The sequence below is a fragment of the Nicotiana tomentosiformis genome, chromosome 10 (genome assembly GCF_000390325.3).
Source record: "Nicotiana tomentosiformis chromosome 10, ASM39032v3, whole genome shotgun sequence".
Taxonomy (NCBI): domain Eukaryota; kingdom Viridiplantae; phylum Streptophyta; class Magnoliopsida; order Solanales; family Solanaceae; genus Nicotiana; species Nicotiana tomentosiformis.
Genome location: NC_090821.1, coordinates 33,495,048 through 33,508,420, shown reverse-complemented (window position 1 = coordinate 33,508,420; position 13,373 = coordinate 33,495,048). Strand labels below are relative to the sequence as shown.

Sequence of the window (13,373 nt, the reverse complement as noted above, 5' to 3'; positions counted from 1 at the left end):
TTTTCTGTTTTTTTTTTAACTTTTTTTTTATAGCTTTTAGTATTCAAGAAATCCCCAGAATTATCAAGAACGAAACCTTGATAGAACCGCTCTGATACCACTTGATAACGACAAGGTCGGGAATTCAAACTAGAGTAAGAATTTGAAAAGTAAATGCGGAAGCAATAACAATAAGGAATTGAACAACTAGCACTTAAGGGCAGAAAATAAAGGATATGGGAAAATTCGAGGAAAGAATTCCAAGAACTTCCAAGAACGCAAGTTCTATAGCCTTGACAAGATCAAAGCAACAACGTCTTGATTTATTGAAGAAATCAAACGCCTTTACTTAAAAGCAAATCAAAACAATAGATTCCGATCTTGACCGCTTTACGAGTAACTTGAGACAACAATTAATAACTAGTATTAATCGCCTTCTAAGAATACCACAAAGGAATCAAAGATATCACAATAGAGAAGTAATCTTACTACCTTGAACTATGAACTAGTAAAGGTTGAAAGATAAATCTCAAAGCACAAGTAACAAAGGTTCAAAAGAACTCTCAAAGTATGATATACTTAATCAATAATGAAGTTGTCTCAATGAATGAGAAGAACTCCTTATTTATAGGAGTACTAAGGCACAAAAAGTCTTTAAAATTAGGTAGGGTGATTGCTAAGGCATAAAAAGTCATTACAATTAGGTAGGGTGATTGCTAAGGAGTAAGAAAAGTCATTACAATTAGGTGGGGTCGGCCAAATCCCTTTGGGGCAGATTTGGACCTTAAAACTACTAGTTTGGGCCATTGATTTGGACTCCAATTGGGCTTCCTTTGAAATACCCCCTTTTGGACCTCTTTTAAGCTCATTTTGAGCCCCTTTGGTGGACTTCAAGGGCTGATTTGGTGGCCCAATCTTCCTCCTCTTGGACTTCAATTTTGATCACCAAATAATTATAAAACTTGGATAATTCATTTACTTTGGGCTTGAGCTCTTCCTCTACAATTAAAAGCTTCTTTATTTGCCATTGAAGTCCAGCAATCTTAGAGTGCAACTCTTTAGCTTGAGATCTTGTAAATGGCCTTGGAGCTTCCAAAACTCTATCCTTGTCCTTGATGCTATCAGTCCCTTAGCGAAATGTCGTTCGCCTTTTTTACCCTTTAAAAATAGAGTTCACATTGGATAAAATAATAATTTTAATATTTTTCTAATATGTAAGAATGATCATTTAATTATTTTTTTAATATCTGGGACATTGAAATCAACTATATCTGATTATTAAAAATTTTCATAGTTGAATTATGTAGAGAATCTTTATATTTAGGATTCTAAAAGCAATTAAATTTTATTTTATATAGGTTTCCTTATTTCAAGCACATTAATATTAAAGTTGTAGTAAACTATAATTTTTTTTATCATTCAAAACTTAGAAATTAAGTACTCATATTTGTACTATATTTTTTCTGTAGATTAGCACTACTTTAAAGCTATTAAAAATAGGCAAACATAAGTTATATATGACACAAAAGTAGAATACTCCTTGTATTTGGCAAAATTAAAAGTAACATCGAATTATTGGGTTCAAAAGGGGAAAAAATTAAAAGAATAAGCAGGAATATCCCTATTAAAGGACGTTATAAACGCTACCAATTTTCAATGACACCAGGGTTTAATCTCTCTTGGTTAAAGATTTCATTATTGTTTTAAGAGTGATTTTTTGTGTCTTTTACCTTGCTTGTTTTTCATTGTTGATTGCTGCTTTAACTTGAAAATAGTCTTGCTTTGAATTCTCTTTTATGTTCTTTTTAGTTTGCCATATGACAAGTTTGATGTTTTCATTAAGTCTTAGTCATTGATTGTGATCATACTCTTTTATTGCTTATTAGTGCTTTTGCTTTTATTTACCATCTTCTTTTATGTTCTTAACTTGGCATTGTCTAACCTTTGTGTTTTCTTTCTCCAAGTTTTAGGTTGCTAATTCTATATCTTAGAAGTTTTTGGATCTTTTAAAACTAACACAACAAAGTATATCGAGGTAACTTATTATTTATTTTGTTCCTCACCAAACGAGATATGAGTTACGCTTTAGCATGTGAGTCCCTTAATCTTTTTTATTTTTTTTTGTTTTATAGAATATTATTGTAACATTTGACAGTTTTTTCTTGGTTTAGTTTGTTGTTACTTTTGTTTTTGATGCTTTTATAGGATTTTGGAAGAATTATTTTCCGCTTAAGTCTTATTCTTTTCACCATCCAATTCATTTTTTTAGGATAAAAGATTATGTTGGTTAATACTTTGGGTTAAAAGATGATTTACGTTTGAGAAAATATCTAAATACTAACGTAGTTATATTATTTTATATTTATATACTCACATGAGTATTACACAATAATTCATATTATTTTATATTTATACATTATTTTATTAATACACGCAAAGTTCACGTGCAACACACGTATACTAAATCTGATAGTATATAATTATCGGAGCGTATAATTACTATCTTAGTAATTACACAACCACGTTATTACCCAAAAAAAAAAAAAAAAAAAGAAGCTTCCTTTTCCGGCCGTAAAAGCCAAAAGACACAAGTGCACGAGTCACATTTTTTCCTTCCGGTTTTCAGGAAACATAAAACTGAATTAAAAACCCAACATCAAAAAAACAAAAACAAAAACAAAAAAAACCAACAAGAACTAGAGACTAGTCGGTGGCATAATTGAACCCCCAAAGTTTCATTCTTTTCATTTGCTGCACTTAATTTCTCCGAACTAAAATCTCGCCGATCATCAATCCCCGATTATCCTTACAATATACAAATCCACTGCTTTCGACGTAATCTCCGGCGATCACCATATCTTCGAGATCGCTTTCCTTTTGTTTTGCACTTAGTTGACTTCAGCTTTATCTTAATTCTAGGGTTTGAGGATTTTGAGTTATCGAATTGATGCAGCAATTTGTAAGTAACTAGTCATGTCAAAGTTTTAGATTGTAAAATTTTGCGGTTAATTCATGGCGAGCGCCGGTGAGGAAGACAACGACGCTGTACTGAGCGACGTCGAGGCGGATGATCCGCTACCTATTGATATAAATTCTCCGCCACCGGAAGATGTCTCAATTGAGAAATTCCATGAGATTCTTGCGGAGCTGGATCGAGAGCGGCAAGCTCGATTAGCCGCAGAGAATTCTAAATCGGAATTGCAAGTTTCGTTTAACAGATTGAGAGTTCTCGCTCATGAAGCAATCAAAAAGCGCGATGAGCACTCGAGACAACGCGATGAAGCATTACGGGAAAAGGAAGAAGTTTCTAGAACAGTCGAGAAGGTAACGGATGAACTAAAAGAAGCAATTAAGCAGAAAGATGATTTTGCTAAGCAGTTAGAGGAAGTGAAAAAAGCTAAAGAATCAATGAGAACTGAGATGGAAACTTCTGGTTCAATGTTAGTTAGTGGAATTGATAAAATATCTGGAAAAGTTAGTCAATTTAAGAATTTTGTAGATGGTGGATTACCTAGGTCACAGAAATACACAGGATTGCCAGCTGTCTCGTATGGCGTGATCAAACGGACGAATGAGATTGTAGAGGAGCTTTTAAGACAGATTGAATCAACAACAAAGTCAAGGAACGAGGCACGGGAACAAATGGAACATAGGAATTATGAAATTGCTATTGAAGTTTCAGAGTTAGAGGCAAAGATTAGTGGTTTGAGAGAGGAGGTTGCGAAGAAAGCTTCAGTTGTCGACAGTTTAGAGAAATCTGTAAGTGAAAAGGATGAGAAACTATCGGAGTTGGAAGGAGTGATGTGTGAGAAGCAAAATGCATTGGAGAGTGAAGTGGTTGGATTGAGGGATTTGGTGAGTGAATACGAGGGTAGGTTAAGCAGTTCAGAAACAAAGCTGGAAATGCAAAGACCATTACTTGCTGAGCAACTGAAATATGTTGGGAATATACACGGACAGATTTATAATGCTGTTAAGGTTGTTGATGCGAGGAAGGCATCTGAGTTGTCGGAATCCTTGTTTCTTGCGCAAGAGATGGACATGGAAGAGAATATAAGGGCAGTTTTAGCGGGATTGGAATCTATATATGAAATGAGTGAATTCGTTGTCCATAAAACGAGGGATTTGCTAGAGGAGAGGAGTCGTGAAGTGAAAAACCTAAATGAGTCAGTTTCTCAGTTAGTAAAAGAAAAAGAACAAATTGGGTCTTTACTGAGAAGTGCTCTTTCAAAGAGAATTTCAGTGGATTTATCATCCAAAACAAATGAATTGTTTAAGATAGCGGAAAATGGATTGAGAGAAGCTGGGATAAATTACAAGTTCAATAATCGTGTTGGCGATGGCAAGATCCCTGCTTCTGATAATAAAAAGGATGCAGCGGATACAGAAGAGGATGAAGTATATGCTTTGGTAAGTCTTTTTTGGTACTAATTCGTTTCAGAGTTTCTTGTTATTTTATTAACTAATTGATGTTCTTGATGTAGGCTGGTGCATTAGAAAATATAATTAGGCAGTCTCAGGTTGAGATCATTGACCTAAAACATACTGTGGAAGAACTAAGGTACCTCCTGTTCAAGCTTATATTGGGTTAACTGTTTTTTGAGCCGCATTTCTTCACTATGTGATGCTACTCGGTTTGAGCAAGCGGATCTGATGCATGGCCCCTTCGTCTTCTTTTTCTCCTCTAGAAAAACTTGAGTATGACTTAGCCCATCCTTATCCTGACTTTGTTGTTTTATCATTTTGCTTTGCTGAATCAAAGAGCAGAGTCAAGTTTATTGAAGGAACATGTGGAAACTCAAGTGAAGGAACTCAGTCAATGGAAGCAACGCGTGGAGGAACTTGAAGAAAAGGAGAGGGTGGCAAATGAAAATGTAATGCTCTGCTAAATCTCAATATATTATTTCATGATACTGGTATTTGGTTCATAGAGTTTGATGTCATTTGTGGAGGTTTGTGTACGAGAATTCTGGAAAGCTCATATGCAATGTCTTATTATCTTACAAATAACTTTCTCATTGTAGGTTGAAGGGCTTATGATGGACATCACTGCCGCTGAAGAAGAAATTACACGGTGGAAAGTCGCTGCACAGCAAGAAGCTGCTGCAGGTAAAGCTGTTGAACAAGAGTGTGAGGCACAGGTAATTGATGCCTAAACGCTCTTAATGTAATTTAACTAATGATTGTGAAAGTCATAAATGCATTTCTAACGAGTGGAATCTGATCTCTATTAAACTGGTCCGGGAAAACTTTTGTCGTGCTGGGGGTTTCTGTTTTTATGCTGTTCTGTTTTCCACTAGACACAAGCTGTCACAGTTGTGGTTGTTTATTCAGTTGCTAAGAAACTGTTAGCAAATTTCTGACTTATTTGTGAGGCTGAAACTGGTTACTTCATCAGTACTGCCAAAGTCTTTCAACTTCTGTATTAACTATTGTATTTTAGAGAGAAGATAAATCATCTGCTTCGGGCAGATTTTTCTTCCAACCAGACACCTTTTCATGGGTTTGAAGTGTAACCCTTGTTTCTTTTGGCCTTTAAATTAAACCTCTTGGAATGATAAAAGATATTTACTACTTCATGAAAAGAGATGGATCTTAAAAGTTGTTTTAGTAATGTTCTTCTCTTTCCTCTTTTTTTTTTTTTTTTGGGGGGGGGGGTGGGGGTGTGGTGGTGGTGGTGGTTGTCAGTGTGAAGAGGTGGTTCTTGGCTTGCGTTTCTCAATTTTTAGTCGCTGAATCTCCCTTTTGTGAGTTTGTCAGGCATGTTGATGCTTAATTTTTACTTGGGGGCATGTGGAGGAACAAAATTCTGTGTCAAATCTATATTATCCTGCTATTAAGTAAAGATGACAATGTAATGTTGTAAAATGGATATTTTGGCTTCGGGATTTGAGAGTGTGCCTCTTAGCCTAGAGTACAGTGATACTGCTCTTCTAACAGCTTATAGCTAAACATTTAATGCTAGAGGTAATTTTAGAAAGCTTTGGGTCAAAAAAGTTCTCAAATTGCGTTGCGATCTATCTCAATTTTGAATGAGATTTAAAGATAAGAAAGCCAAAAAGAGATATTCAATTTCAAAGTTCTGTTTCAAAAAAAAAAAAATCAACTCCAAAGTCTTGAGTAATTTTTTGTTGCTAGCAGGAGGAAGTACATTGTGATATAAAAAGGAAAGAGAGGTGGAATTTCATATTATCAAGAAAGTTGGCAAAAGCATGTAAAAGCACACAAGAACCTACCATGTGTAGTGGGCTCGACCCTCTTATGTAAGCTATGCTTTTAGGAACCAGCAATTTATTCAATGAATGTGTATAGAGCCGAAAGGATATAGAAGATTCCCACAAACAGGCCCAACTAGTTGGGCTTTGAGGTCAAGTAGATTGATTGATTGATTGATTTGGATTCTGGTGTGATATGTCTGCTGGCTCTCTTGAGAGATAGAATTTCCTTAGATAATTGAGATCCCTTTGCTGTCAGGTTTCTTTTTATTCTCCCGGTCAAGAGTTTGTTCCTTTAGAAAGGCCAGACGATCAGAACAATACATCTGGGAAAAAGAATGCCATACCCAATGAGTTCTCTCTTCTGACAAGAGATACTTGTGATTTTTCCTGTTATATAGTGTTACTTATCAAAGAAGGAAGGAATAATAGATCTGGAAAAAAACCCAGAAGAAATAGAAGTCCGCTACAGAAATAGAAGAGCGTTGTCATCGCCTGTCTCAAAAAATTAACTGAAATAAAATAGAAGAGCATTGCCCTTTGCTAGAGCAACATGCTTAAGCAAACAAGTATGTGAGTGCTGTTTTATATTTTTATGATATACTCTCCTCTCTGTCTCTCTACAGTTGAATATGAAGGTCTAAAAATAGTTTAAAATATGAATATTTGTCATGATCCATAGTCTCACCAAGGTTGTTATGACACCTAACCCAAACTGCTAGGCGAACCAACAAGCATAACCAAATAATCCGAATACCATAGAGACATAAACAAGTCTAAACATGGATAAGATCATAACATAAGTCTAAATCTGATAATACATTAGTGCGGAATACTCCAAATACAATCCTCAAGGACTGGTAATACAAGTCATGAGCGACTAAAGATGGAGAACTACAACATTCTCAAAATATAACTGTCTGAAATAAAGGACAAAAATAGATAAGAGAGGCGGTGACTCCAAAAGTTGCGGATCCAAGCAAGGCAGCTCACCACGAAGTCCCCAAGTGTTAGCATGATGCTATCTTCTGGGTCTCGCTAGTACTAGGAACAGAGTTTGCACACAAATGTGCAGAAGTATAGCATGAGCACAATAATCCACGTGTACTCAGTAAGTATCAAGTCTAACCTCAACGAAATAGTGGCGAGGTTTTGATAAAAGATGCTCACTTTCCATAACATGTGCAGCTCACAATAATAGAGAAACAAACAAGGAACATCAAATATAAATAATAAGGTCTACAATCAAAGTAGCATATAATAAGCATGCTTTCTCAGATAATATGATCAAAAGCATATGCCAATGCATCAAATCCACATACAAAGGATGCATCAATAAGAGCCTAATATCAGTGATGTACGATAAAGGCTCAACCTTTACATCAAACCGACACTTCACAAGTGTCCAACAACCTGCTAACAAGCCTCATGCATGTGTAAAATGCACCGAAAAGCACATATAGATGATATGCATGAACACAACATGTAAAAATGCATGAATGGGCATAGTGGATTCATTTAAACAAAATAAAGCTTCCACCTTTATGCTCAAACTCATCAACCGGTATCAAAATCAAAATAGGAAATCTATTGGTCCCTAAACTTGCGCACACACTGCAGGCGTGATTTCGGTGTTCAGTGACTCTAGAGGTATGGATCCATATCCACACACATCGGGAACGTAAATCTATATACCCTATAGGAGCGTGATATGACATGCCCTAATCGATATCTCAAAAGGAATGTGAATCTAACTAAGGCCTTAACTGATATCTCAAAACAGGAACGTGAATCCGTACGCCCTAACTGATACCTCAAAACAGGAGCGTAAATTCACACGTTTAATCAACTCAATGGCTCACAACAGTCTCAAATAAGTAATGAGAGCAAGTATATAAGCTAACAAAGTGCATATTTGAAAGAGTGTATGACTACACAGTTCTACGATCTAAATCCAGTACATGAAATCCATAATATTAAATTAGCATATGAAGGATGCCTATAAAATTATTCTAGCATGAATAAGATGCTTAAATGGTCGTACAACAACTGGTTATGACATACAATATCCTATCATGTTAAACTAGTATGTGATGATGCACATGTAGTCATGACTCAAAGAATAATAATGATCAATGTATGACTAACAAGTAACTCATATAGTCCAATATACATGAACCTATCTCTAGCATGAATAAGATGCTCAGGTAGTCATACAAACAAGTAAAGCACGTCACAAGTAGAACATGATCAAAACAAAGCTTAAAGAAGCCTAAAATCTTACCCAAACATAGTACAACATCGGTATGAGTATATACGCTCGTCACCTCTTATATATGTCACCCCCAACATATAGCATGTAGTATATAAGTCCATTTTTTGGAAAACTTTCCTCAAGTCAAGGTTAGCTAAGATACTTACCTTCTCCGAAATAAGCTTCAAGTCAAAAGCGCCTTTCCTTTCTCTATGGCGTCCAAACGTCTAAAATCTAGCCAAATAATACCTAACGAGGTCAAATAAGGCTATAAGAATCAATCACATATGAAAAAGACTCAATCTTTATCAGAATCTCAAAAGTCAACAAAAAATCTACCCGAGCCCACATGGTCAAAACCCAAGATCAAAACCAAATCCGGTGACCTATAGCCTCCCGAGTCCAAATATATAATTTATTTTCAAATTTGAGTCCAAATCGGTGTTCAAAACCTCAAAATTCACTTTTCAAAATTTTGGTTCAAAATCCCTTTTTCCCTCCCTGAAATCCTTGATTCTAAGGCAAAATCGAAAATAGATTCATTTGATAATCATAGATGCAAGTTAGAATTACTTACCCTAATGAGGTAGATGAAAATCCCCTCAAAATCACCTCAATCCGAGCTCCTTAGCTCCCATAATGGTGAAATGAATTCTAAGTATGAAATGAGGTTATTTACAAGTGCTGAAAGCAACAACAACAAACCCAGTATAATCCCACATAGTGGGGTCTGGGGAGGATAGTGTGTACGCAGCCTTACCCCTACCTTGTGGAGATAGAGACTATGTTTCCAATAGACCCTGAGCTCAGAGAAGCATACGCACCACATTAAAGAAGAGAAAAACAAAAACCGCAATAGTGAAAAGCGATGTAAAAGCAGCATAAATAACAACCAAATAATCAGGAGACCGCAATGAAAGAAATGACAGGTAGTCATAGAAATCTAATGCCAACAGAATACTAAAGTAGTACGTGCTAATACTACCGGTATGACAGGGAGAACACTAAACTAATTATCCTACTACCCTAATCTTCGACCTTCACACCTTCATCAAGGGTCATATCCTTGGTCAGCTGAAGCTGTGCCATGTCTTGTCTAATCACCTCACCCCAATTCTTTTTCGGCCTGCCTCTACCTCTCCTTAGGCCTTCCAATGTCAACCTCTCACACCTCCTGACGCGCACCTACCGGAGCGTCTGTGCTCCGCCTCCTCACATGTCCAAACCATCTAAGCCTCGCTTCCCGCATCTTGTCCTCAATTGGGGCCACACCCACCTTGTCTCGAATAACTTCATTCCTAATCATATCTAACCTTGTGTGCCCGCACACCCATCTCAATATCCTCATCTCTGCTACTTTCATCTTCTGGACATGGGAGCTCTTGACTGGCTAACATTCAGCCCCATACTACATAGTCGGCCTGACTACCGCTCTGCAAAACTTACCTTTGAGTTTTGCTGGGACCTTCATATCACACAAGACACCAGAAGCAAGTCTCCATTTCATCCATTCCGCCCCTGACATCTTCGTCGATCTCTCCACCCCCCTGTATAATGGACCCAAGGTACTTAAAACCTCCTCTCCTAGGGATGACTTGTGAATCTAGCCTCACCTCCCCTTCCACTTCGTGAGTCATCCCACTGAACTTACATTCCAGGTATTCCGACTTAGTCCTACTCAACGTGAAACCTTTAGACTCCAGGGTCTGTCTCCACATTTCTAACCTCGCGTTAACGCCATCTCGCGCCTGATCAATCAATACTATGTCATCTGCAAATGACATGCACCACGGCACCTAGCGTCAATTCGTCTGTCGCCAGGGCAAACAAAAAAAGGCTAAGAGCCGACCCTTGGTGCAACCCCATCATGACTGGAAAGTGATTTGAATTCCCTCCTACTGTCCTCACCCTGGTCCTAACTCCCTCATACATGTTCTTAATCGCCCTAAGTAAGCAACAAGTACACCTCTAGCCTCTAGACATCTCCGCAGGACCTCCCTCGGGACTTTATCGTAAGCCTTTTCTAAGTCGTTGAAAATCATATGCAAGTCCCTTTTTCCTCTCCCTATACTGCTCCATCAATCTCCTAACAAGGTGAATGGCTTCCGTAGTCGAGCGCCCCAGCATAAACCCGAATTGGTTCTCGGAAATAGACACTCTCCTCCTCACCCTCAGCTCCACCACCCTCTCCCAGATTTTCATAGTATGGCTAAGCAGCTTGATACCCCGATAGTCGTTGCAGTTTTGGATATCACCCTTGTTCTTGTACACAGGAACCATCCTACTCCACCTCCATTCATCGGACATCTTTTTCGTCCTAAAAATGACATTAAATAATCTAGTGAGCCACTCCAAGCCCTCCCTGCCCACACTCTTCCAAAACTCCACCGGAATTTCATCTGGTCCGGTAGCTTTTCCCCTGCTCATCTTACGCATAATTCCCTCGACCTCCTCAACTCTAATCCGTCTACAATATCCAAAGTCATCATGACTGAAAAGTGGCTGAAATTACAGAAAATGACTGAAATGGGTGCTGCTGCAATTTTATTGCTGGTTTTTGCCTTAAAAACCTTCCCAAAACACCCCGAAACTCACCCGAGTGTCGGAGACCCTTTCAAATCATCCCAACAAGTCCAAATACTCTATATAAACTTATCCAAAGGCTCCAAACACAAAGCGGAGCGCTATAAATCAAATCGACAACTCAAATCAAGTTAAGAATCTTAAACTTTTGCCGAAATGCACCCAAGCCCCTTGGGTCCTAATCCTAACATACGTATAAGTACAAAATCATTTGAACCTATTGGAACCTTCAAACCATAAATCTAAGCTCGTTTATTCAAAATGTTGACTTTGGTCAAATCTAAGCACTTTAGGCTTCCAATTCAAGTTCAAGTCTCCCAAAACGCTTCCGAACGCTTCGGGACCGTGCTACCCGCACTTGCTAGTCATAAATCACCAAATGAACCTATGAGAAGTCTCAAATAAGGGAACGCGGTTCTAGAACTCAAAACGACCGGTTGGGTTATAATATCATAGCAACTATGGCTACAAAGAGTGGAAGAGAATTAGAGTGAGTAGAGTGCTCGATATGAAGACTAGGGTGTCCTATGTATCAAGATAGTAGTAGCGATTCATGATGTGATGTATGGATGTATGAAAGCTTGCTAAGGGGTATGAACTTTGGCATGCCGTTTCAGAAGAACTGCAACTTGGGTGTTTGATACTATTCACTGGGTTGCAATTAACTATGCCTTGTTACATACATACATTAAGCTAAGATGCAAGGTCAGAGTTTAACGTCCAGAAGTTATTGCCTTTATTCCAGCTTTAGCTCTCAAATGTAATACCAAATTTTTGGGTCGCTATTTTGAAAAATCAGAATCTACAATCTAGTAAAGCTCAAGAAAGCACTTTTACACTGGGTAAGACACTTGGATGTCTGATTCTACTTGAAAAATAATGCATACCGAGCATTGCACAGACAATGTCACATTTATTTACTTAATTAACAAGATAACTTAAACAATATCAATGACCAAGCATCACTCACCATAGACACAGGAGAAATCTCTCTTTATGTCAATTTGTAATGCAGGTTTTATGTAATTCTTTGAACCTCAAATGTCAAAGCGAATTTTATAGCCGTTATCGGAGAGAATCAGATTCTACTAAAGCTCAGAACAGCACTTTATATTGGAGTCATGCACTTAGATGTTCTTCTACTAGAAACAGTGCAGCCATGGAAGTGGACAATATCACATTTTATTTCTTAATCAACAGGATAACTCTTTATCGAAATGAATGGACAATTGGGTTTTGCACCATTGACCATTTGTCCCCTATGCAAATAGGAATACATCTCAGTTTATGAAATTGTCCATGGATCGTGGTTTAGAGATATTGAGAACTCTATAATAACCTATCAACCAAATAATTTAACATTAATGGGGTTCTGATTTCATACTTTATAATTTATTAGTAGAATACAAAAGCGAGCAGTATGCCTATGTTTTTTTTTCCAATTCTCCAGCAATTTCTTGTAAATAAACTGCTGCATGTTCTGCCATTCCGGTTACTGCCTCATCGACTATTTTTTTTCGATGGTTCTTGCAGTTGTCGGCTGTACGCCAGGAGCTTGAGGCAGCGAAGGAGGCCGTACTAGAGTCTGAGAAGAAACTCAAATTCAAAGAAGAAACAGCTGATGCAGCCATGGCTGCAAGAGATGCAGCTGAGAAATCATTGAGACTGGCAGATTTAAGAGCATCGAGGCTGAGGGATAAAGTGGAAGAGCTCACTCGTCAGCTGGAAGAGCTAGATGGCAGGGAAACATCCAGAACTGCTCTAAACAGGCCAAGATACATATGCTGGCCATGGCAATGGCTTGGCTTAGATTTGGTAGGTACGAGACGTGTAGAGACACTACAAGAGAGTGCCAATGAAATGGAACTTTCCGAACCCCTTCTTTGACCGCCTCACTCTTCTCTTACTTTTGATAATAGTATTTTCTTTGAACTCCCAGTATTTTGTTCTTTTCTCTTGTTCTCTTCTTGTAATTCATTTTTATTATTTCTTCTGCTTTTTCTTTTTTTTTTTTCTTTCAAATTTCCACCTGCTGTATATTTATTGTGATACTTGTAAGAAAAATAATCAGATAAATGATATAGGACATTAATTGTTCAAAGTAAAACGAGCCTTTTGGATTGTACACAAGTTACACTGGCTCTGTTCAGAGGAAGCCTGTCTTAGTCATGTCTTTTCGTAGTTCATGGGCATCAAGGATTGGTATTTTTTTTCTTGGCCTCAATAACACCCCGTTCAGAAATGCCCAAAATTCTAAGTTTTTGAACTAACATGCTTAGTTCAAAACTCTTCTTTCTTTTTGGCTGGTAAGGTATTGTCTGTAATCTTTCTTGATCAAGAAA

At 37.6% G+C, this 13,373-nt stretch overlaps 1 protein-coding gene across 1 annotated transcript; it reads left to right on the top strand.

Annotated features, from left to right (window-relative positions):
• Positions 1–2,644: 2,644 nt before the first annotated feature.
• LOC104117688 (uncharacterized protein At3g49055) lies at positions 2,645–13,161 on the top strand. The gene is made up of 5 exons (XM_009628761.4): positions 2,645–4,389; positions 4,464–4,540; positions 4,742–4,853; positions 5,004–5,120; positions 12,565–13,161. The coding sequence occupies exons 1-5, from the start codon at positions 2,992–2,994 to the stop codon at positions 12,916–12,918; spliced, it is 2,058 nt and encodes a 685-aa protein (XP_009627056.1). The 5' UTR covers positions 2,645–2,991; the 3' UTR covers positions 12,919–13,161.
• Positions 13,162–13,373: the final 212 nt, after the last annotated feature.